Source organism: Erythrolamprus reginae, chromosome 2 (genome assembly GCF_031021105.1).
Source record: "Erythrolamprus reginae isolate rEryReg1 chromosome 2, rEryReg1.hap1, whole genome shotgun sequence".
NCBI classification, from domain to species: Eukaryota; Metazoa; Chordata; class Lepidosauria; order Squamata; family Dipsadidae; genus Erythrolamprus; species Erythrolamprus reginae.
Window position 1 is genome coordinate 329,632,914 of NC_091951.1, and position 24,177 is coordinate 329,657,090.

The following is a 24,177-nucleotide window of genomic DNA, read 5'->3' on the forward strand; positions in this document are numbered from 1 at the left end:
GACAAATGCTTCGGGGGGGGGGGGAAACAGCAGCATTTTGACAGTAAAAATATAATCTGTAGAAGGGTTGGAGAGAAGAGGAGGGAACGATTACAGTTATTTAGAGACTTATAATTAATCAGTAATCCATGAAACTGCTTGCTGTAACTGACCTGCATTTAAAACAGTTCTCCTAGCTATGCTCCATACAAATCTATGTACGTTTTTGCATAGTTTATATTTGAGGTTGTATAATTTCTGCTGGCCCAGGAGCTAAAAACAACATTTAGACTAATTAAAATATTTTAACTAATTTGCTGACAAATGCAAAATGGTCACAAGGATGTTGCTTTCATTTGGTTGCTCTGCAAAGTTAATGGCAAGCTGCTTTTATTGTCAACAACAATTTTAGAGAACCAAAACAAACATAGAAAAGCAAGGCAAACATTTTATTTTTGTTTGAAATAAGAAAAGATGAAATCAACTTATTTATTTATTTATTTATTTATTTATTAATCAGATTTATATGCTGCCCCTCTCCGCAGACTCGGGGCGGCTAACAACAATAACAAGACAATGTAAACAAATCTAATATTAAAAACCAATCATACATACAAACATACCATGCATAAATTCTATAAGCCTAGGGGGAAGGGAAAATTTCAATTCCCCCATGCCTGACGACAGAGGTGGGTTTTGAGGAGCTTACGAAAGGCAAGGAGGGTGGGGGCAACTCTGATATCTGGGGGAAGTTGGTTCCAGAGGGTTGGGGCCACCACAGAGAAGGCTCTTCCCCTGGCTCCCGCCAGACATTGTTTAGTTGACAGGACCCGGAGAAGGCCAACTCTGTGGGACCTAACTGGTCGCTGGGATTCGTGCGGCAGAAGGCGGTCCCGGAGTGGATAGCTCCAAAATAGAAGCCTGGGGTGATGTATAAGAGTGGCCATAGCTATCATGTGTAGAAAGATTATATAGGCCAGGAATTCACAACCTAAAGCTTGGCAATTTTAAGACGCATAGACTTCAACTCCCAGACTTTCCCACAGCTTAAAGTTGACAAGGTTGACAAACACTGCTTTAGAACATCAGCAATTCCTATAGAAAGCAATCACATATCCCCCCCTTATGATTATTTCTTTTTTTAATGCTAAAATCTCATGTGAGATTGTATGCAACGAAGGCCTAAAATCCTAAAATCTAACAATATCCGATAATCTTGCAAGATTCAAATTATTTTATAAAACTCTTGCGAGAAGGATGTCTGCCCCTTTATACAAGACGGCACTTCATACCAACTCCCAATACTTTTGTTGCAGATGAATGAGCGTTACTCAACCTCAGGAGTTAAAGTTCATATGTCTTAAAGCTGCTGAGGTTCAGGAACATTGTGAAATACAGAGCTAACATATTTTGGCTGCAAAATCTAAATCACCACTAGATTGTAGCAAACAGATACACGAATCCCAGCGACCAATTAGGTCCCACAGAGTGGGCCTTCTCCAGGTCCCGTCAACTAAACAATGTTGTTTGGCGGGGGCCCAGGGGAAGAGCCTTCTCTGTGGTGGCCCCGGCCCTCTGGAACCAATTCCCCCCAGAGATTAGAACAGCCCCCACCCTCCTTGCCTTTCGTAAGCTCCTCAAAACCCACCTCTGTCGTCAGGCATGGGGGAACTAAGATATTCTTTTCCCCCTAGGCTTCTACAATTTATGCATGGTATGTTTGTATGTATGATTGGTTTTATAACAAGGGTTTTTAGCTGTTTTAGTATTGGATTTTTACATTCTGTTTTTATCACTGTTGTTAGCCGCCCAGAGTCCACGGAGAGGGGCGACATACAAATCCAATAAATAAATAAATAAATCTTCAGGTTTTCTGCTGCCATCTTACAGTGATCCGAATGTATGCAGCCAATACAGTAGGGCTAATGGAAGGAATGAAACACCTTACATATTAATGGACACCTTACATATTAAGCAATCATGTGAACAAAAATTATGTATGTAGCTATATGCAGATATAGTGGGATCACACATTTGAGAGAAGTCTTAATGTGACTTATTTGAAATTGGCCTACGATATACACCAATATACCAGAATAACCAGAAGCAAGATCCCATTCATCATCTTTTTGTACAAAAATAATCCAAAACCAATCATCATTCTTGGATTATTGCAAAAGGTTGTGCGTAATCTAAAGCAATCAAAGTCTTACCTTTTTTTTAATAACTTTGGGGAAAAGTGACACAGTATGAGCCCAGCTAGAATATCGTTGGGTGTTTGCAACCGGATTGTTAACGTCTATGAAACTTAAACCAGCCACAGTTCCAGGATCCCCTCCCTCTACATACGGGTCAGCTTTAATCCTATCATTGCGGACTCCTGGAAGGATAGACACAGCATTTTAAAATTGAACACTTTATATTGCCCAACAATAAGCCCAATCAAAAGAGTTATGAGCCTGGTCAATAAACATGGTAAGTGCTCTTAAGAAGTTCATATTTAATAAAAATGCAGAGCTTAGAAGAACTACATCCTCACTTTAAACACATAATTCCAAGTTTTTAGAGGAACCCAGTCTCCCTTAAGGTACAATGGCCTAGAAGAGCAGCAGAAGACTGCTGTGACCTTCTAGATGGGTATTTTGCAGATAAAATGAGTCTTATTTTCTCACAGCATTTCTACCTTGAAAGAAATGCACAGTGCTCAAGTGAGCTGAAATGTCCTTTTCTAATAATGTATGAGTTTAGTATTTCCAAAATCATCCTATTATTCAAAGCCCTTTAACCAAATCCTTTAACAAAATAATCAATGCTAACCATGAACATTCTCATACCTTCTTGGAGTATACGTGCAGTGCCTTACCTGAAGATTGCTTCACCAGTTCATTAATAGTTTCACATTCTACTTTCTTCTTCTTTACAATGATATAATTGTACCCAGAAGTTTTGCATTGATGAAAATCCAGTAGACTGAACCCTAATGAAATAGATAAGCATCAGAGAGGTTTCATTGCATGAAAGTGGATTATTTACTTACTTACTTGCTTGTTTGTTTATCTATTTATCTATCTATTTATCTATTTATCTATTCATCTATTTATCTATTTATCTTTTTATCTATCTATCTATCTATCTATCAATCTATCTATCTATCTATCTATCTATTTATCTTTTTATCTATCTGTCTATCTATCTATTTATCTTTTTATCTATCTATCTATCTATCTATCTATTTATTTATTTATCTATCTATTTATCTATTTATCTTTTTATCTATCTGTCTATCTATCTATTTATCTTTTTATCTATCTATCTATCTATCTATTTATCTATCTATCTATCTATCTATCTATCTATTTATCTTTTTATCTATCTGTCTATCTATCTATTTATCTTTTTATCTATCTATTTATCTATCTATCTATCTATCTATCTATCTATCTATTTATCTATTTATCGATCGATCGATCGATCGATCGATTGATTGATTGATTGGACTTGCTCCTCTTATATCTTTTAGTAATGTTCTTTTCTGTAACAAGGCACTTGCTTACTTCCAAGAAACTGCACTTTTGCGATATTGTACCAAAGATTCAGCAGTTCAGTGGTTCAAATCCCTAGTGCCGTGTAACAAGGTGAGTTCCTGTTACTTGTCCCAACTTCTGCCAACCTAGCACTTAAAAACACAAGTAAAAAAATAGGAACATAGAAACATAGAAGATTGACGGCAGAAAAAGACCTCATGGTCCATCTGGTCTGCCCTTATACTATTTCCTGTACAGTGGTACCTCAAGATACGAACCCCTCGTCTTACGAACAACTCATGATACGAACCCGGGGTTCAGAAAAATTTTGCCCCTTCTTACGAACTTTTTTCGAGTTACAAACGGGCGTTCGGAGACTGCTGGGAAGCCCCGCGGCTGTTTTAAAAGGTAACAGCCGAGCGGCGGGGCTTCCCAGAAGCCTCCCGAACGCCGGTTCGTAACTCGAACACAGTTCGTAAGAAGAGGCAAAATTTTGCTGAACCCCGGGTTCGGTTCGGGAGGTTGCTGGGAAGCCCCCCCAGGCCAGCTGCAACCTTTTAAAACACCCACGCCGCTTCACAGCTGTCTCCCGAAGCCGAACGCGGAAGTTCGGCTTTAGCGTTCGGCTTCAGGAGACAGCTGCGAAGCGGCGCGGGTGTTTTAAAAGGTCGCAGCCGGCCTGGGGGGCTTGCCAGCACCCCCCCGAACCCCGAACTTTTGCCGAACTTCCGGGTTCGGGGGGGTGCTGGGAAGCCCCCCAGGCCGGCTGCGACCTTTTAAAACACCCGCGCCGCTTCGCAGCTGTCTCCCGAAGCCGAACGCGGAAGTTCGGCTTTAGCGTTCGGCTTCAGGAGACAGCTGCGAAGCGGCGCGGGTGTTTTAAAAGGTTGCAGCCGGCCTGGGGGGCTTGCCAGCAGCCCCCCGAACCCTGAACTTTTGCCGATCTTCCGGGTTCGGGGTTCGGGGAGGTGCTGGGAAGCCCCCCAGGCCGGCTGCGACCTTTTAAAACACCGGCGCCGCTTCGCAGCTGTCTCCCGAAGCCGAACGCGGAAGTTCGGCTTTAGCGTTCGGCTTCAGGAGACAGCTGGGAAGTGGCGCGGGTGTTTTAAAAGATCGCAGCCGGCCTGGGGGGCTTGCCAGCACCCCCCCGAACCCCGAACTTTTGCCGAACTTCTGGGTTCGGGGTTCGGGGGGGTGCTGCCAAGCCCCCCAGGCCGGCTGCGACCTTTTAAAAGAGCCGCGCCGCTTCCCATCTGTCTTCTGAAGCTGAACGCTAAAGCCGAACTTCCGCGTTCGGCTTCAGGAGACAGCTGCGAAGCAGCGCGGGTGTTTTAAAAGGTCGTAGCCGGCCTGGGGGGCTTGCCAGCACCCCCCGAACCCCGAACCCAGGTTCGGGGGGTGCTGGCAAGCCCCCCAGGCCGGCTGCGACCTTTTAAAAGAGCTGCGCCGCTTCCCATCTGTCTCCTGAAGCCGAACGCTAAAGCTGAACTTCCGCATTCGGCTTCAGGAGACAGCTGCGAAGCGGCGCGGGTGTTTTAAAAGGTCGCAGCTGGCCTGGGGGGCTTGCCAGCACCCCCCAGAACCCCGAACCCGGGTTCGGGGGTGCTGGCAAGCCCCCCAGGCCAGCTGCGACCTTTTAAAAGACCCGCGCCGCTTCGCAGCTGTCTCCTGAAGCCAAATGCGGAAGTTCGGCTTTGCCGTTCGGCTTCAGGAGACAGATGGGAAGCGGCGCGGCTCTTTTAAAAGGTCGCAGCCGGCCTGGGGGGCTTCCCAGCACCCCCCCGAACCCCGAACCCGGGTTCGGGGGGTGCTGGCAAGCCCCCCAGGCCGGCTGTCACCTTTTAAAACAGCCGCAAAGCCGTTTTTTTGCGGGGGGTTTTTTGGTTGCACGGATTAATTGACTTTACATTGTTTCCTATGGGAAACAATGTTTCGTCTTACGAACCTTTCGTCTTACGAACCTCCTCCTTGCACCAATTAAGTTCGTATCATGAGGTATTACTGTATTTTATCTTAGGATGGATATAGGTTTATCTCAGGCATGTTTAAATTCAGTTACTGTGGATTTACCAATCACGTCTGCTGGAAGTTTGTTCCAAGCATCTACTTCTCTTTCAATAAAATAATATTTTCTCATGTTGCTTCTGATCTTTCCCCCAGCTAACCTCAGATTGTGCCTCCTTGTTCTTGTGTTCACTCTTCCCTCCTGAACATTATTTAACCCTTTAACATATTTAAACTTTTCTATCATGTTCCCCCTTTCCCTTCTATCCTCCAGACTATACAGATTGGGTTCATTAAGTCTTTCCTGTTAAGTTTTATGCTTAAGACCTTCTACCATTTTTGTCGCCCGTCTTTGGACTTGTTCAATTTTATCAATATCTTTTTATAGGTGAGGTCTCCAGAACTGAACACAGTATTCCAAATGTGGTCTCACCAGCGCTCTATACGGTGGGATCACAATCACCCTCTTCCTGCTTTGGTGGGAAGGTAACAGCAATCCGTGAGCATTTGTCATTTAGTCATGCTCACCACATGACCATGGAGACGTCTTTGGACAGCATTGACTCTTTGGTTTTGAAATGGAGATGAACATCACCTCCTAGCACATATGTGTGAGGGGAACCTTTATCTTTACCATATCAAAAGCAAACTCTCTTAGTTGTAAAACGCTATTATTTTTTATTATTTATTTTTTAAATATATTTAAATATTTTATTATATAATTTTATATAAAATAAAAATATTTTTATATAATAAAATATTATATAAAATTATATATTTATTATTATTTATTATTATTATTATTAAATACAGACTGAGCATTCAAGCTGTGGCTTTTAGTTGTCATCACAACTAGTCATTTCTCTCAGTCTACCTTTCTCTAACATATTATGAAGGAAGGCTGCTATTAAAATATGGAATATTGATAGTGGCACAAAGCTGTGCAGTAGAACATGAAGAAAGTTTCAAAATTACACTAATGTGTCTAACCACTTATGAAAGCTCTTCCCACCCTACTCAACCCCAATAAAACAGTGAAGTCCTAGAATGACCATGTTTCTCATCTGATTGACTTGTAAAAGAAGCCTGAGCCAAATAAGTAAGAATCTAAACTACAGTGATCCCTCGATTTTCGCGGGTTCAAACTTCGCAAAACGGCTATACCACGGTTTTTCAAAAAATATTAATTAAAAAATACTCCGCGGGTTTTTTTCTATACCACGGTTTTTCCCACCCGATGACATCATACGTCATCACCAAGAGTCACTTCTCTCTCTCTCTTTCTTTCCTGTCATTCTCTGCTTCAATCATTTTCTCATTTCTCTTTTTTCTCCCTTTTTCTATCATTTTTCTCTCTATTTCTACCTTCCACTCTCCCCCCTCTTGCTCTCTCTCTCTTTCTCCCTCTCCGTCTCTGTGAGAATGCCTGCCCCACCTCTCCTGCAGCCCCCTCGCTGATAGCTGGGACGAAAGCGCTCTCAGCTAAGGGACTGTGAGAGGGGTGGGGCGGGCATTCTCAAAGCGCTCAGAGCGGCTACCAGCCGAATGAGGAGGATGAGAATCCGTAGCCGCCAGCGCTGCTGCAGGAGGACCCGTGCCCGAAGAAAGCCGGTGAGAGGGGTGGATCGGGCGGGTGGGCGGTAGCGGTGAGGGGGCTGGAGGCGCTGGGGGGGCAGGGGCAGCCGACATTCAAAGCAATCTTTGCCGGCCTCCGCACTTTCGTCGCTCCCTGCCCTAATTTCAAGCCCGGCTCCTTGCGCTGCCTTGAAAAAGGGTGCGTGGGGGTAGTTTTTGGCTGTCCATAGCCAAAAATGGTGTTTTTACTTCCGCACCGCTACTTCGCGGAAAATCGACTTTCGCGGGAGGTCTTGGAACGTAACCCCCGCGAAAATAAGACATTTCACTCATAAATCCTTGATGTTGGCAAATGACTACCTTAAAAATTACCTCTTGAGTCAGCTCTACTTTTAGAGACATGAAAAATGGCTTTGTAATATCCTCCCAAAGATCCAGAATGCAGGTAATGTGTTCCATAAAGTTCAATTAGTCGATGGTATGCATTATATTCATAGAAGGAGGGCAGTCTAGAAAGCTCTTTCCAGAAAGGCTCCGCAAGGTATAAAAACGTGGGTTGATTATTGAGGAACTGTGCAACTTCCACTGAGTTTTCAATCACCATAAGAAAGTTACTCTGGAAAGATAAGACATAAATCAGACAGTTGTTTTTCACAAACATAAAAGGAGGCTGGATATGCATTGCATGTACCATACTCGCAGTGAAGGGCAATCAATTTTTTTACTACCACACTATGGGCGTGGCTTATGCATTTTCTTTCAACATCTTTCAGTGCAAATTGGGTGCTCTGGGGTATAGCTTCATTTTTGCTACCCCACTGCATCCCTCCCCCCCGGTGCGGGCAGTAGCCCACCCCTGCATACTTGGGTCATTATTCCAGCCTTCATTCTTCAAAATTCAATTATTAGTATCCTATCCAGCCTATCAGAGGTCCAAAATGGACCTCTTCTCTTTTCTCCTCTCGTCTTTGTCTCCTCCCCTCCCCTCCTCTCCTCTCCCCTCCCCTCTACTTCTCATTCCTGACATCTGGTTTCCTTTCTTTCTATTTGATCTTTCAATGATGATTACCAAAAATTCACACTCTTGGTTTGGTGTCAGTTGGTATATTGTACAGTGATACCTTGTCTTACGAACGCCTCTTCATACGAACTTTTTGAGATACCAACCCGGTGTTTAAGATTTGCTTGCCTCCTTTTGAGAACCATTTTCACCTGATGAACCTGAGACTGGGTGCATGGGCTCTCTTACTGTGTGTGTGCTCTCTTACTGTCGGAAGGGATTCCCCTGCCTTGTGATTGCCACCGCCGGGATTTCCTATTTGCTTGCCGCACCCGGCGGGATTCCCCGCCTCCTTTTGCTTGCACCTGCTGTCCTTGAGGCGGGAAATTCCAGATCTGCCCCATTTCCCTGCCACTTTCCTCTCTAGCCCTCCACTTCCTCTGCTCCCTGCAGCCGCCCCATCCCGTTGCCAAAATCCCCCTAGCCTACCGTTTTCTTTGCCCCATCTCACTGCCAAAGTCTTCCAAAATCACCTCTCCTTTCAAATAATAATAATAATAATAATAATCATAATCATAATAATAATAATTTATTGGATTTGTATGCCGCCCCTCTCCGCAGACTCAGGGCGGCTAACAACAATAATAGAACAGTATACACAATAATCCAATAATAAAAACAACTAAAAACCCCTATTATAAAACCAAACATACACACAAACATACCCTGCATAACTTGTAATGGCCTAGGGGGAAGAGCTATCTCAACTCCCCCATGCCTGGCGGTATAAATGAGTCTTCAATACATTTGCCTTTGTTAGGACCTCAATTTGGGGTGGCATAGTAAGTGAAAAAAGGCAGCAAGGAGAAACGAGGCAAACACTTACTATGCCACCCAAATCGAGGTCCTAACGAAGGCAAATGGAGTGAAGAAAGGCAGCAAGGAGAAAGGAGGCATTTTGAAAGGAGAGGTGATTTGGGAAGACTTTAGAAGCGATTTGGTGCGGCGTAGGAAGCTTTTGGAGAGGTGATTTTGGGAGCGATTTGGGGTGGCAAAGGAAGTTTTTGGAAAGGTGATTTTGGGAGTAATTTGGGGTGACGTTAGCCATTAGGACCTCCATTCCTCACTTCTCCTCGCTGTCCATCTCCACTCCGTTAGCCTTCACTTTGTCCACCCGCCACTTTTTTTTTAAGCCTTAAAATTTGGATTTTCCTAATGGATTTGCACGCATTATTTGCTATTACATTGATTCCTATGGGAAACAGTTTCATCTTACAAACTTTTCTACTTATGAACCTCGTGACGGAATAAATTAAGTTCGTAAGATGAGGTATCACTTTATTTTATTATTAAAGTGATAAGAGTACAGCTTGGGAAATTCTATTGAGGTTTTATTAAACATAATTAGTATGTTCTTTTTTCAAATAATCTAATGTTTAGTAAGCTCAAAATTGCAGGGTTTTAGGCAAAGGCACCTGCAGAGAAAATCTTTAAAAGTCAGTGTGATGGCTATGATCCCTCAGTCGAAGATCCACCCATGTACACTTTTTTTGTGATATGTGTACTGCAGAATAAAAGGTAGAACATTATTTCACGCTCACACCAGTCGCCTTGATTTTCCTATAGACATCTCTGGTTCTGATGTGTGGCATTCTTATGTGTCCCTCCCTCAACACAGCAACTTATATTTTGTTAGAAAAGCCAACAGATATTACATTCAGATTGTTATGGGTAACTTTGGAGATACCATAAAGTTCTAAAACAGGGATGTCAAACTCGATTTCATTGAGGGCTGCATTAGGTTTGTGTTTGATCTTGAGGGAGTGGGGTGGATGTGTCCAAGGTGAGCATGATCATCTCGATATCATTTATGTCAGGGGTGTTTGTTGTGGCCAGCTAAAACGTGCTCCCGAGTTCCATTTTTGGTTGTGATGGTATCCTGCAACCCTCTGCCAGCAAAAATGGAGCTTGCAGCCCCCCCCCCCCCAAGTTCCATTTTTGTTGGTAAATGCACCATGGGCCAGTTCTTGGCTGTTTCCAGGGCAGCCAAACATTCCTCAGGCCAGCTCTGGCTCCCGAGCCCTGATTTGATACCCTTGCTTCACCTTTCAGCTTGGAGAAGGAAGAAAGCAAACCAATAAGTACCTCTGATTGGTCTTTTTCATATTGTGCTGGGGTGTATCGATGGTAATCATTTCCAGTAACACGACCCTCTGTCTCTTTCTTATAGGACCAGGTACTGTTGTAAAATTCAGTACTGAATTCATTATCAATTGTCACCTGTACAAAGAAAAATCAACTTATTAAAAGCAATAAAGTTACATTCTGACTCTTGAAATGAATATAGATTGCCTCCATAATGCAGCTTTTGTCAAGATGAAATACTGTTGAGATAAATGCTACTACGGGCTCCTAGCATTCCCAGCAAGCTTGCCAAATAATGAAGAAGCATCCTGCTGGAAATATTTGGAACTAATACATCTGGAAGTTACTGGATAGGAGTAACATCAAATTAACTCCAGTCAATAAATGCACATTTCCTCCTATATTTTTTTATGACAGCTGCCAGATGGGCAACCCAGATGGTGTCTAAAGGTAATAATACAAGTGACGAGATGTTGGGCAAAAACAAGAAACAGCTACGGGGAGTGGGGCAGGTACAGCTTCCTCACAGTTCGGACCAGTTTGCCTAAACGAGTAGCAACCCACTGGAGATGTCACAATGACATCACAGACAATGTTACCTCTAATTTTTTTTTTGGTGTGGGCGGAAAAGTATAGTGTCTGAGCGGCAGTCCCCTTGGGACTGGGCGGCATATAATAATTAATAAATAAATAAATAAATAAATAAATAAATAAATAAATAAATAAATAAATAAATAAATAAATAAATAAATAAATAAATAAATAAATAAATAAATAAATAAGAAAAAAAATCCTTCTTTTTTATTAAAAGAAATTAATAATTTAAAAAAACCAAAATCCATTACTATTAAAACTAAAACAACCAGCAAAACCAAAAACATAACTATTAATAAAAACAGGTGAGGGCTGGGGTTTTTTTCTCTATTATTATTTAAGTGCTTTTACCATATGCTTTAAATCAAGAGTCACTTTTCTCTCTGTTTCTCTCTTTCCTGTCATTCTCTACCTCAATCATTTTCTCGTTTCTCTTTTTTTCTCCCCTTTTTTCTATCATTTCTCTCTCTCTCTTCCTTCCACTCTTCTCTCTCTCTCTTGCTTTCTCTGTCTCTCTCTCTCTCTTGCTTGCTTTCTCTCTCTCACTCTCTTCCTTTCTCTTTCATCTCTCTCTCTCTCGCTCTTTCTTTCTCTCTCTTTCTCTCTCTCCCCCCCTCTTGCTCTCTCTCTTTTTTCCTCACTTTCTCTCTCTTGTTTTCTTTCTCTCTCTCTCTCTCTTGTTTTCTTTCTCTCACTCTTTCTCTCTCTTGTTCTCTCTCTCTTGCTATCTCTTTCTCTTCCCCCTCTTTCTCTCTCTCTCTCTTTCTCACTTTCTCTCTATCTTGCTCTGTCTGTTGCTCTCACTCTCTCTCATTCTCTCTCTGTTCTTCTCACAGTAGAGACCGACGAAGGTGATTTTCAATGTTGGGCGCGCGGGCGCACGCGCTCCCCATCCCCCTGCCAGCCTGCCCGGAACATTCAAAGTAACAAAAACCTTCGCCGGCCTCCGCTGTGACAACGCCTGCCCTGCCTCTCCTGCAGTCCCCTCACTGACAGCCCAGGCCGAAAGCGCTCTCGGTGAAGGAACTGCGAGAGGGGAAGGGTGGGCATTCCCGCTGCGGGAGGAGCCGCGCCCCAAGGCGGGAAGCAGAGGAGGAGAAAGAGAGGCGGATCTGGCGGGCATGCACACCCTTGGAAAAGGGTGCATGGGGGGTGTCTTGGGGTGCATGCGCACAGGCACGCACAGCTTAGAGGGAACAGTGGTCACAGACCCAGTTGAGTGGGCATCGCCACCTTTTTAAATTTATTTTTATTATTTTTATTTTACTTTTTCTTCTGAGCATGGGCAGAAGCCGAGTTTCCAGCTCTGTGCATGCAGTTGCCATCTTGTTTTTGGCTTGTAAAAAAGTTTTCGGCATTGCGCATGAGCACGCAAAGTGCGTGCAAACTCTTGAGGCATGCTTACCCGGCTCAGGAGAAAGCGAACCGCTAAGTTAGAACCCACTCCTGGAGGGGGTAAATTTCTATTTTTACTATTGGTGTTAGTAACTGTTGGTAGGAAGAGATTGGATTAGCTGTTTATTATTCTGTAGGTAGCAGCACTATGTAATCCTAACACAGAATCTCTAATAACAGCTGTGCTATCTTTTAATGCCTGGCCATGGATAGATTAGAAATATGTTGTGGGACGCCAACCCCCCTCCCAAGAAAAATGAACCAATTTGAGGATTATTTTAAAAGGTAGGATAAAGTATTTCCACTAACAGAGAAATAAAAAATCTTAAGGGAGACAGAAACTCAGAGTCCCAGCTCCCTGCCCACAAGCAGATACTGAACTGGGGCAGCTTTTGGTAATCCCTTACTCCCTGCAGCAAAGTCTGAACAAAGGCAGAGTGATAGGATTAGCCCTCATTCAAGATCCAAATCAGGGCATAGCCATTAAGCCATAATAGGAATTTCCCAACATCCTTTCAGAAACACAAGGCTCTTCATTGCATAATCTCAGCAGAACCTTGGAGCTCAGACAACATATAGAGCCAGCAATGACCCCTACATAACTCCTACATGGCCCCATAGGAGTCTGACAACAGCCAGTAGAATACATGTACTTGCACAGAAACAGGAAGCTCAAGAGAAAAGCCCAAGAGAAGGTATAACCTCCCCATCTCAAGTCCTTGTGCTCAGCTGCCCAGAACCATCCACGTGGTTCTGCTTCATCAATAAATGGACCCTTTTTCCAATCATCCTCCAGCCTCCATTTTGTCTCAAGCTCTTTTCTCCCGGATTCGAACTGAACCAGATGGATATTTCTTCCAACAATGGCAATAAGAAAAATAAAGTAATCACACCTCAAATGTATAAGCAAGAACATTTTCACTCAGCCGATAATATTCTCTCCGGTCACCACTGAAGACCTTCCGACATTGGCCACCATAGCTCTTAGTGTCAATGACCACATTTCTCATTTCACCAGTAAGGGCATCAAAGCTGCAAACAAATAAAGTCACAACAGGATTATAAGTGCAGGATCCAGAATATGAGCTCTGGAACGAATTGTTGGTACATCTACAGTTAAATTATGGGCAGAAGAAGAAAGCCATGATGAAGTTCTGTAAGCCACAAAGCTGATAGCCTAGAAACAGCATGCTACATAAAGAGGAATAAAATTGCTCTCTGTATGTTAGAATACTAAAATATTTTAATCTCTATGGCAACTGTCTTTGATAAACTACATTCTAATCCCAAATTAACATAACAATGGCCAATCTCCTCTCATCTTTTTATTCAAGCGAAGCCATCCACAAGGCCACAGCAATGCACAAAACATCTAATTTATAAGCTTTGAAATAATATCCTAGTTTTGTGCTGAAGTACCAATCACCCCATCAAGATCAACGAGTCAAGAGACTGGAGAAAAGCAGTAGGTGTTTATGAATATCTCCACTTGTGGAAAAACACAGTTAACCATGGTTTGTTGAATAATCCCCAGTTAACTGAGTTCATACAAGCCATATATCAAATCACAGTAGCCAAACAGCCAAAGCCAAGTGACCCCATTATTACTCTGCATGGTGGAGTCATACACCAAAGGAGCGATCCAGAATAAAAGGCATCCAAGCAATTCAGATGGTATTTTTACTGGTTCTCTTCCTTCTTATAGGACAGTGTGGGCAAATCTTTTTGTCCTTGTGTGCCAAAAGGGTGTGCGCATGCAGGAGAGTGTGCGTGGGCCTATCCACACCCATAATACAATGCACTCCTGGTCCTCCTGCGCATGTTGATGTGAACCCCTCCTGCATCCCATTTTGGTGACCAGATGGCATGTGCATGTGTCCCTGTGAGATTTTGCTTCTACGCATGCTTCTGCACATGCACCAAAGCAAAATCTCACTTATCCATGCACACGCGCATGCCAGAGACGCGGAGTTCCCCGCGCGGCTCTATTTTCGCTACCAGAGCTTGTGGCCCGTACCGGTAGCAACCTGCTACTGCCCTGTGTGCTCCATATTGGGCCTAGCAAGTCCCCCTGAAGCCTCCTGGGATGAAAAAAGAGGCTCAGGGGACAGCCACCCCCTCTGTGCGCTCCCCCCCACATGCCTAAACTGTTACAGGTTTTTTATGTCCTTCCGGATTGGGAGGCATAGAAATCGAATAAAATAAATAAATAAAATCAAAATAAATGTTGGCCTTCCTCTCTAGTATTCATCTCTATTGTTCAGTGATTCATTTCCTGCCTCTCTAGGATTTATCCCATCTATTCCTGTGATGCACTTCCTGTTCCTGTTGGATAGAATTATATTCTCGATGCCTTATATAGTGTTTTAACTGTAGCAATGGGGCTCAGCTCAGTGACACCTCGCATGCAGGCAGAGAAGCTTCCACATGCCACCTGTGGCATGTGTGCCATAGGTTTGCCATCATGGTTATAGGGCCTATAATAGCCTTCCCCAATCTAAATGCCTTCCAAATATTCTCAATTAATTTTGAAATCTATTAAACAGAATTCTGAGAATTAAAATCATGCACATGGTAGGCATGCAGATAGAACAAGATTGACCTAAAAAAAAATACATTGCCCTAAAATGCCAAAAATATGATTGGATCTGACTGTTCAGTTAATGCAATTTGCTAAGTGAATTGAACAAATATTGAGCTGTTTCCATACTGTTCTTACACATCTGAGCATTCACTTTCCTGCCTAAATCTTTTTTTATTTTCAGGTTGGCAACTGTGACTCAGTTCAGATAAAAATGTTCTCCTGTCCTTCTATAAATAAAATATCAGAATAATCAGCTAAAAATGCTTTATTAAAACACAATGACATATTAAATGATCCTGAACACGATAGTCTGACTTAACATGAAAACCAGAATTCAGTGCCTCAATTAAGAGATTGAGGAGCTATTATGATCTAATTGTCCAGAAATTCCAACTTAGGAAAAGAGTAATTGTCCTTTAAAAAAACATGGAGAGGAATTCCTTTTTAGCCATATAGTTAAAAAAAGAAGATAATGTGGATTATTACAAATAATGCTAAATAGCAAATATTGTCTGGAGATGTGCAGATGTACACAAAAAGGACTGATGTGCTGAGTATGGAAATTGGCTTGACCTGCATCTCAAAAAGATTCTTCAGGCTTAGGCAAAATGATATACATTGACTTTAGACTTTAGCATGCTACTCGTTTTCAACACAGGAAAATATACTGCTCAAAAAAATAAAGGGAACACTTAAACAACACAATATAACTCCAAGTAAATCAAACTACTGTGAAATCAAACTGTCCGCTTAGGAAGCAACACTGACAATCAATTTCACATGTTGTCAGCACATTCAACTTGGTACAGAACAAAGTATTCAATGAGAATATTTCATTCATTCAGATCTAGGATGTGTTCTTTGACACATCCTAGATCTGAATGAACTGCCTATAAAAATAAAAAAAACCCACAATATTTTACCATCCCCAAAGCACATAACAGGGACGATCAATTTCTGGGCACAATTCAAAGTGTTGGTTATGACCTATAAAGCCCTTTATGGCATCGAACCAGAATACCTCTGGGACTGCCTTCTGCTGCACGAATCCCAGCGACCGGTTAGGTCCCACAGAGTTGGCCTTCTCCAGGTCCCGTCAACTAAACAATGTCGTTTGGCGGGACCCAGGAGAAGAGCCTTCTCTGTGGCAGCCCCGACCCTCTGGAACCAGCTCCCCCCAGAGATTAGAACTGCCCCCACCCTCCTTGCCTTTCGTAAAGTTCTTAAGACCCATCTCTGCCATCAGGCATGGGGGAACTGACACATCTCCCCCGGGCCTCTACAGTTTATACATGGAATGTTTGTGTGTGTGTTTGCTTTTAATAATGGGTTTTTTAGTGTTTTTTAAATTATTAGATTTGTTTTTACATTGTTCTTGTTATTGTTGTGAGCTGCCCCGAGTCTATGGAGAGGGGCGGCATACAAATAAATAAATAAATGAATGAATGAATGAATGAATGAATGAATAAATAAATAAATACAAATAAATAAATAAATAAATAAATAAAAAGTAAAATTCATTCAACAACACATGTCAAAAGCCAAAAGTGGCTCCAACTATAGCAATCAAATTTGATCTGAGTCTTCCTCCAATGGTGCTTGCAATGTCTCTTCTGGTACTTCATCTCCAAGAACTCTTTGTTAAAGCAAGGAACATAGGCACAGAGAGAGGCCAAAGAAGTATCAGTTGGAAGAAATAAGGTGGTTGCGATTAATTGTAATAATTAGTACAATACTTATTCAATGTGCTGCCCAGAATTCTTTAACAAGGGATTGATAAGCAAAAATTATAACTTTTTTTCATTCATAAGAACTATGAGAGCAAATTACCCTCTTCCTGTAAGCTCTACATTAGGAGGTGATCTAAGTGGAGGCTTCTCAACACATATTTTCTTGATTTCATCGCATCTATCTTCATCAGAGCCGCCTTCCAGGCAATCTTGATCTCCATTGCACTTCAGTGATTTGCGAATGCATTGTCCTATTGCCATAAAGATAGACCATATTGATACTTTCAAGATACTTTGGTAGGGCAATTGATAGGGAAAATCAAAAACGATGAACAAATTGACATCTTTGTCAACGTATAAATAACGTTTCCTAATCTGGTAGCATTTCGTTCTGTTTAGACTACAATATCCCTAATCCACAGCCAGTACTGAGAAAGGAAGCCCAACAGTAAATGATTATATTTCACCATGGAATAGCTATACATAACTGACTCATAAAAACGCAGTGTTGTTTTATATCTTGCTCTGGTATTTTGGCACTGGGTCTTATCCAATGGTTCACTCGCCATAATCTAGCAAACAAACCTGAAAAGTAATTATATTTGATAATTCTTTCTACAGTCTCCTACTTATTTCCATTTGATGTCACTACAGAGCAATCTGTAAGGCTGAGTCTGAGGTCAAAAGCATCATAAGTGATGAGTCTCTGCACACCTGCAAGAGAGCTAAGTCCAGCCCACCTTGAATTCCCGTGACTCTTATTTCTATGGCCAGTTTGCTTTGGCAGTTAGTAGCTCAGATTTTTGTAGAGAACTTAAGCATGCAATAAATCTGAACTGCCCGGATCTCCTGATTTCCTGACACAATCAGCCAATCACTTAGACTTTTGAAGCTGTATACCTGAGGAACATCTGAAACGGTCACCGCATCCTTCTTCTGTTGGGCAACCTCTTGTGGGAACACATTCACGAGTTTCAAATGAATTTCCTGAGCATGGATTTCCCCCAAACTGTGCATAAACTGCTGCAGTCCGCCTGCGGATCTAAACCAAAGACACATTAATTTAGGATTGAAAAAGGAGTGCTTTCAATGAGAACATTCTCTTGGGCATAATTCATCATTGAATGTTGGTGAGTTCTGGGCATAAGTCCCAAAGGTGATTTTTCAAGAGGCAACTGAAAAATTCTGGTTTTTCTTTGAAGATGTTTCACTTCTCCTCCAATAAGCTTCTCCAGTTCTGACTGGATGGTAAGAAACAGAAAGGATTTATATATGAGGATACAGATAAGCCTCCAGGTGGCCTCAACTGAATGCAAATGACCATCTGAAAGGAATATAAATCCTTCCAGTCAGTGCTGAAGAAGCTTCAAATTTTCCACTACCAGGTCACCAAACTTCTCAAAATTTCCACTACCAGTTCAGCAACTAATCAAAATTTCCACTACCAGTTCACCAAACTAATCAAAATTTATGCTACTGGTTCTCCAGAACTGGTCAGTACCTGTTGAATCCCACCCTTGGATAACTTTAACACTAGTTTTAACTGGCAAGTGCTAAATAATCTTTCATATCCTACTATTAAGGCCTGGTTTGGCATCTCCAGTACAAATAGTCCTTAACTTAACAACAGTTCATTTAGTGACCATTCAAAAAAGTGACTTATGACCATTTTTCACACTTATGTCATTGCAGCATCCCCATGATCACATGATTAAAATTCAGATGCTTGACAACTGGACTCATATTTATGATGGTTGCTGTCTCCTGGGGTCACATAAGCCCCTTATGATACCTTCTGACAAGCAAAGTCAATGGGGAAGCCAGATTTACTTAACTGAACAACTGCACCAAGACCAATTCCTTGTGTGTCCAATCACACTTGGACAATAAAGAATTATATTCTGTTCTGTTCTGTTCTACTCCGTTCCAATCCATTCTATTCTATTCTATTCTATTCTATTCTATTCTATTCTATTCTGGGCTCAATTGTAGCTGTAAGTTGAAACTATATGAAATATTTTAAGAGTCCAAAAAGGAAAATCAGCTTATGATTTTGGAGAAATGACTGAGCAATTAGATATGCAGACAATATTTATTATACTATACCTGTGTTTTAGTACAGCCATCACACTCTGACCAAGGACCATATGGATTCCATCTGCAGTGGACAGGATCAATTCTATTGGATGTTATGTATGGAAAAATAAGCATATTGTCAGTTATTAAAGCAATAAGGAAAGAGATCTACCGCAATAACAGAGTATAAGTTTCCCATAGGAATCAATGTAAAAGCAAATACAGTGATCCCTCGATTTTTGCGGGGGTTACGTTCCAAGACCTCCCGCGAAAATCGATTATCCGTGGTATAGTGGTGCGGAAGTAAAAACACCATCTGCGCATGCGCGCCCTTTTTTCCATGGCCGCGCATGCGCAGATGGTGGTGCCAGTAGTCTGAGCACTAGCTATTTCTAGCTTTAACTTGAGGTTTGACTACAGTTTGCTAGATACTTTCAATCTATCTATATAAAAGTCTGAAAAGGCCAGTAAAATAAATATGGTGATCATGCTATAGAATGATTCCTAAGAATTTGGAATAAAACAATATAAAACAATAAAACTTTAAGATGAGTTGTCCTGTTTACAAGGTTATTGAGATAGGAACTATCTTCCTTTTCTAAAAATTCACCATAACACAGTGCTGAATTTGTTTGAGTGGCAGACTTCCAGGAATGTTTTGGGATTTGGCTTCTACATCTATACCTACATACCAAAGCCATTCAAAAAAGACAATCAAATAGCCAAAAAGGAAACAAAACATTAAAACATCTCCTCACCATCAGTCAACACCCAGATAAGCAGAGATTAACTCAATCAAGAACAAAACAATACCCTACTAATTCAAACAAAGAAGCTAACAATAAACTACAACTTAATCAGGGAATCACCTGGACCAGGGGTGTCAAACTCAAGACCCAGAGTCCAGATCCAGTCCATGGGGTGCTTAGATATGGAAACAGTGAAGGACTGGCCCACATTGCCTCTGTGAGCAAAAGCGGAGCTTTGTTTTCACTAGCAGAGGGTTGCAGGAGGCCGTCACTGCCAAAAATAGAACTTGGGAGCCCATTTTGGCTGGTAGAGTGCTTGGGCTATCACACATACCCCTGACACGAGTGATGTCTGTCGCGCTGAATATTTGCCAGCCCCTCAGAGACATTGCGTAATGAAAGAGTTAACTATGTGTGTCTTCTAAGATCCTCCTATTAGGATGTAATATCCTGCCAATCTCACATCACTTCCTCCTTCTCCTTCAGTTCTCAACTCTCTCCTCCATTATCCACCATCATGTAAGACGTATTTGTTATGTTGTCCCTCGAGACATGTTTTATTTCTGTTTTTTACAATAAAGAAACATTGTTTGAATAAATGAATAAGGCTTCTATCATCGACTACGTGGGGTTAAGGTCCTAACAGACTTTAATCAATTTTAACCAAACCGCGACAATGTCAAGCTTCCCTGCCCCCCCGAAGTCAAACACAAAACTGATGCAGCCCTCAATGAAATTGAGTTTCACATCCCCAACCTAGACCATATCTACCAACATTGGTGGGGCAAGTGACTGGTATAATGAGAGAAAATCTCACTTCCTTTAGCACTGATATTGTAATCTAGGGTGGTAATGAAACATCTGCAAGGAATCAACCAGAAAGAGAAAGCACCAAGGACCAGATACAATTGAAAATGCCAGGGATTCCCAATGTTTTTTTTAAAAAAGACAGTAAAACACACCAAAAAATGGTCATATTTTAAAATGTATATTATGTTAGTATTGCTGGTGCCTCACGTTTTAGATCAAGGGGATTATTTTTAAAATTACTTGAAATAAACAAAATTGGATCATACCTGTTCAAAATGGAAGTGCATTGTATAGCTATTTAGTATATGTCGACATTTACTCATGCATGTGTGTTTATTTTCTTTTTTAGTTTCCTTCTCTTGCTATAGTGTTTTCACATATTGTTTTGTATTTTGTGGAAGTAATCTGTCTAGTTATTTGGTAATTCAAAGACTACTGAAACCAAAAGTAATTCAATTCCAAAGGAATAGCTTGAAGCAGGCACCCCTTTCTGCAGCTCTTTAAAACATACACATTTCCCTCCAGGAAGAATGTAGCTGCTTTAAAGAGTTGCAGCCAGAAGTTAATCTTGCATTCCTGAAAACATAGGAAACTGACAAACAGAATACGACAATGTTTGCACCTGTATAAAATTTTGTAAATGAGAGTAAATAAGTAATGTGTGGAAACATTCAGTGCTCCAAATACAATTCGCTCATGTTTATTGGATTTGGTCCTTGGTCCTTGAAGCCGTCATCCAAATCTTAGTGTCCTTCAGATGTTGAAACTGTCACTCAAGATTCTCACCACCATCCTGAAACTATTGTAACAAGGAATTCTGAGATTGCACCACAGTTTCATCTGAATCCTTCTTTATTTCTGGAGTGACTGCTCAAAAGTGCTAACAATTGAAACTGTTTGTTTAATACCAGAAATCACATGGGAAATGGCAATCTTAATAGTTTCATATTATTGCGCAAATAACTGAGAAGGGACTGTGAAAGCATTTTGTATGCTTTAGATCAGTGTTTCCCAACCTTGGCAACTTGAAGATATCTGGACTTCAACTCCCAGAATCCCCCAGCCAGCATTCGCTGGCTGGGGGATTCTGGGAGTCGAAGTCCAGATATTTTCAAGTTGCCAAGGTTGGGAAACACTGCTTTAGATTATACACACACACACACACACACACACACTGGTATTCAACATCTTACCAGAGGAATTACAGACAGAGTAACCACTTTGGAAAAACTCCCACACTTTTATAATGAAAGTTGTTTCCTCCACCACTCAGCTAAAATAAAATAAACTGGCAATCAAGAAAAAAAATGGTTTTCATAAATCCTCGGTGTGTAAACTGAACAAACTAGCTTCTCTTGTTCTTGGGTAGTGGGAAAATCTCTCTTTCTCTGACTAATGGAATTAAGGCAGTAAGTGGTGCTGATGGAAAAAAGAGACTCAGGACTCAGCAGTTCCCATATTGATGGGAAAAGGAATCCTCAATCTGAGTATTGCATTGGCAGTTCTGTGTTAGCAAAAACTTCAGAAGAGAAGGATTTAGGGGTAGTGATTTCTAACAGTCTCAAAATGGGTGAGCAGTGTGGTCGGGCGGTAGGAAAAGCAAGTAGGATGCTTGGCTGCATAGCTAGAGGTATAACAAGCAGGAAGAGAGAGATTGTGATCCCCTTATGGTGAGACCACATTTGGAGTACTGTGTTCAGTTCTGGAGACCTCACCTACAAAAAGATATTGACAAAATTGAACGGGTCCAAAGACGGGCTACAAGAATGGTGGAAGGTCTTAAGCATAAAACGTATCAGGAAAGACTTAATGAACTCAATCTGTATAGTCTGGAGAACAGAAGGAAAAGGAGGGACATGATCGAAACATTTAAATATGTAAAAGGGTTAAATAAGGTTCAGGAGGGAAGTGTTTTTAATAAGAAAGTGAACACAAGAACAAGGGGACACAATCTGAAGTTAGTTGGGGGAAAGATCAAAAGCAACGTGAGAAAATATTATTTTACTGAAAGAGTAGTAGATCCTTGGAACAAACTTCCAGCAGACGTGGTTGGTAAATCCACAGTAACTGAATTTAAACATGCCTGGGATAAACATATATCCATTGTAAGATAAAATACAGGAAATAGTATAAGGGCAGACTAGATGGACCATGAGGTCTTTTTCTGCCGTTAGTCTTCTATGTTTCTATGTTCCTATTTTTTTACTTGCGTTTTTTACGTGCTTTTGAAGTGCTAGGTTGGCAGAAGCTGGGACAAGTAACAGGAACTCACCTTGTTACACGGCACTAGGGATTTGAACCACTGAACTGCTGAACCTTTGGTACAATATCGCAAAAGTGCAGTTTCTTGAAAGTAAGCAAGTGCCTTGTTACAGAAAAAAAGTTACTAAAAGATATAAGAGGAGCAAGTCCAATCAATCAATCAATCAATCAATTAATTGATCAATAGATCGATAAATAGATAAATAGATAAATAGATAAATAGATAGATGGATAGATGGATAGATGGATAGATGGATAGATGGATAGATGGATAGATGGAGAGATGGAGAGATGGAGAGACGGAGAGACGGATAGACGGATAGACGGATAGACGGATAGACGGATAGACGGATAGACGGATAGACTAGATGGACCATGAGGTCTTTTTCTGCCGTCAGTCTTCTATGTTTCTATGTTTCTATGATGTAAGACTGTGATTTACCGGGTCCAAATTCCTTAGGAAGTTAACTGGAAAACTTCAGTTCACCTTTCATCTGAACCCAGCTCACACTTTTGTTCCAAAGATAAACTGAGAAAACTAGGTATATTTCCTTATATGCACGCTGGGGTAGGGCGAAGGTAGTGGAGAAAGAAACCCCCCCCGAAAAAATGGAATATTTTAGAAAAGGTTATGGGTATCTTCAACATAAGCACAGGACCACATCTCTCATTTTAGAGAATATGATGAAGAACCTCACTGCATATCCCATTTTTGCTTGAGACACATTCAGATTTATTTTTAAGACATGTTCTACTCACCTTGAAAAAACAGGAAAGCAGCCTGTAATTTCTAACAGAATTAAAATGGTTAGAACCTAAAGAGAGAAGAAGAAAAAGACAGTACTAAAGTTTTGAACTACTTTTTTAACCCAATTCCCCAATACATTAATAAAGAAAAGCTTTGCTGAGAGATGCTTTGCTAACAATAACTGCTTACAGTAGCTTAATAAAGAAGCAAACCAACAAAAAGACCCAATGACTTTCTTACCTTCATGATTCGAAGAAGTCTGCCTTTTACTAGGAGAGTGAAAAAAACAATCTTCCTTTGAGAGAAGACTGCACTTCAGAACGGGGCGGGCCACTTGTCAGTCCAGTTATCTGGAAACTGATTCTGTGCCCAGCTGCTTTGCTTTTTCTTTCATAAGATAAACTCCAAGCAACACTATGGAATGCTAACACTAACTCAGAATCCCCAGGGACAAATTGTTCTCCAATTTCAAAACTAGTTTTTAAATTTGTTCCATATCCCATAAAGACGTGGAGTGCAGTTCTGGAGAAATATTTAGAATATTTAGACAACCCCTCCCCCCAACTTAAGAAACTGTTGTCAAATCTATGAAAGCCGGGCAACAGATCTGATCTGCAAACATCCAGAGGATCACTGCCATCTAGCAGTGGTCCAGAGTTTTGAAGTCCAAGTCAGATAGCTCTAATCATCCCGGTTGCTCTTCTCTGTACTTTTTCTAGAGTCTCAACATTTTTTTTTATAGTCTGGTGACCAAAACTGGATGCAGTATTCTAGGTGTTGTCTTATTAAGGCTTTATAGAGTGGTATTAGTACCTCACTTGATCTTGATTGTAGCCCTCTGTTAATGCAACTTAGGGTTGCATTGGCTTTTTTAGCTGTCGCTGCACATTGCTGGCTCATACTTATTTATTTGATTTTTTTTTATGCCGCCCTTCTCCTTAGACTCAGGGCGGCTTACAATATTGTGAGCTGCCCCGAGTCTTCGGAGAGGGGCGGCATACA

At 41.3% G+C, this 24,177-nt stretch overlaps 1 protein-coding gene across 1 annotated transcript in view; it reads right to left on the minus strand.

Moving 5' to 3' along the window:
* C7 (complement C7) overlaps positions 1 to 23,627 on the minus strand; it is a 43,224-nt gene extending 19,597 nt beyond the window's left edge. Inside the window, exons 1-10 of the mRNA XM_070743405.1 lie at positions 23,416 to 23,627; positions 23,187 to 23,242; positions 18,637 to 18,709; positions 17,431 to 17,572; positions 16,631 to 16,781; positions 13,110 to 13,248; positions 10,228 to 10,362; positions 7,455 to 7,698; positions 2,843 to 2,956; positions 2,193 to 2,359 (exon numbers count right to left, since the gene is read on the minus strand). Of these exons, the coding sequence (XP_070599506.1) occupies positions 2,193 to 2,359; positions 2,843 to 2,956; positions 7,455 to 7,698; positions 10,228 to 10,362; positions 13,110 to 13,248; positions 16,631 to 16,781; positions 17,431 to 17,572; positions 18,637 to 18,709; positions 23,187 to 23,242; positions 23,416 to 23,421 (1,227 nt within the window). The 5' untranslated portion in view covers positions 23,422 to 23,627. The remainder of the gene's footprint in view (positions 1 to 2,192; positions 2,360 to 2,842; positions 2,957 to 7,454; positions 7,699 to 10,227; positions 10,363 to 13,109; positions 13,249 to 16,630; positions 16,782 to 17,430; positions 17,573 to 18,636; positions 18,710 to 23,186; positions 23,243 to 23,415) is intronic.
* Positions 23,628 to 24,177: the final 550 nt, after the last annotated feature.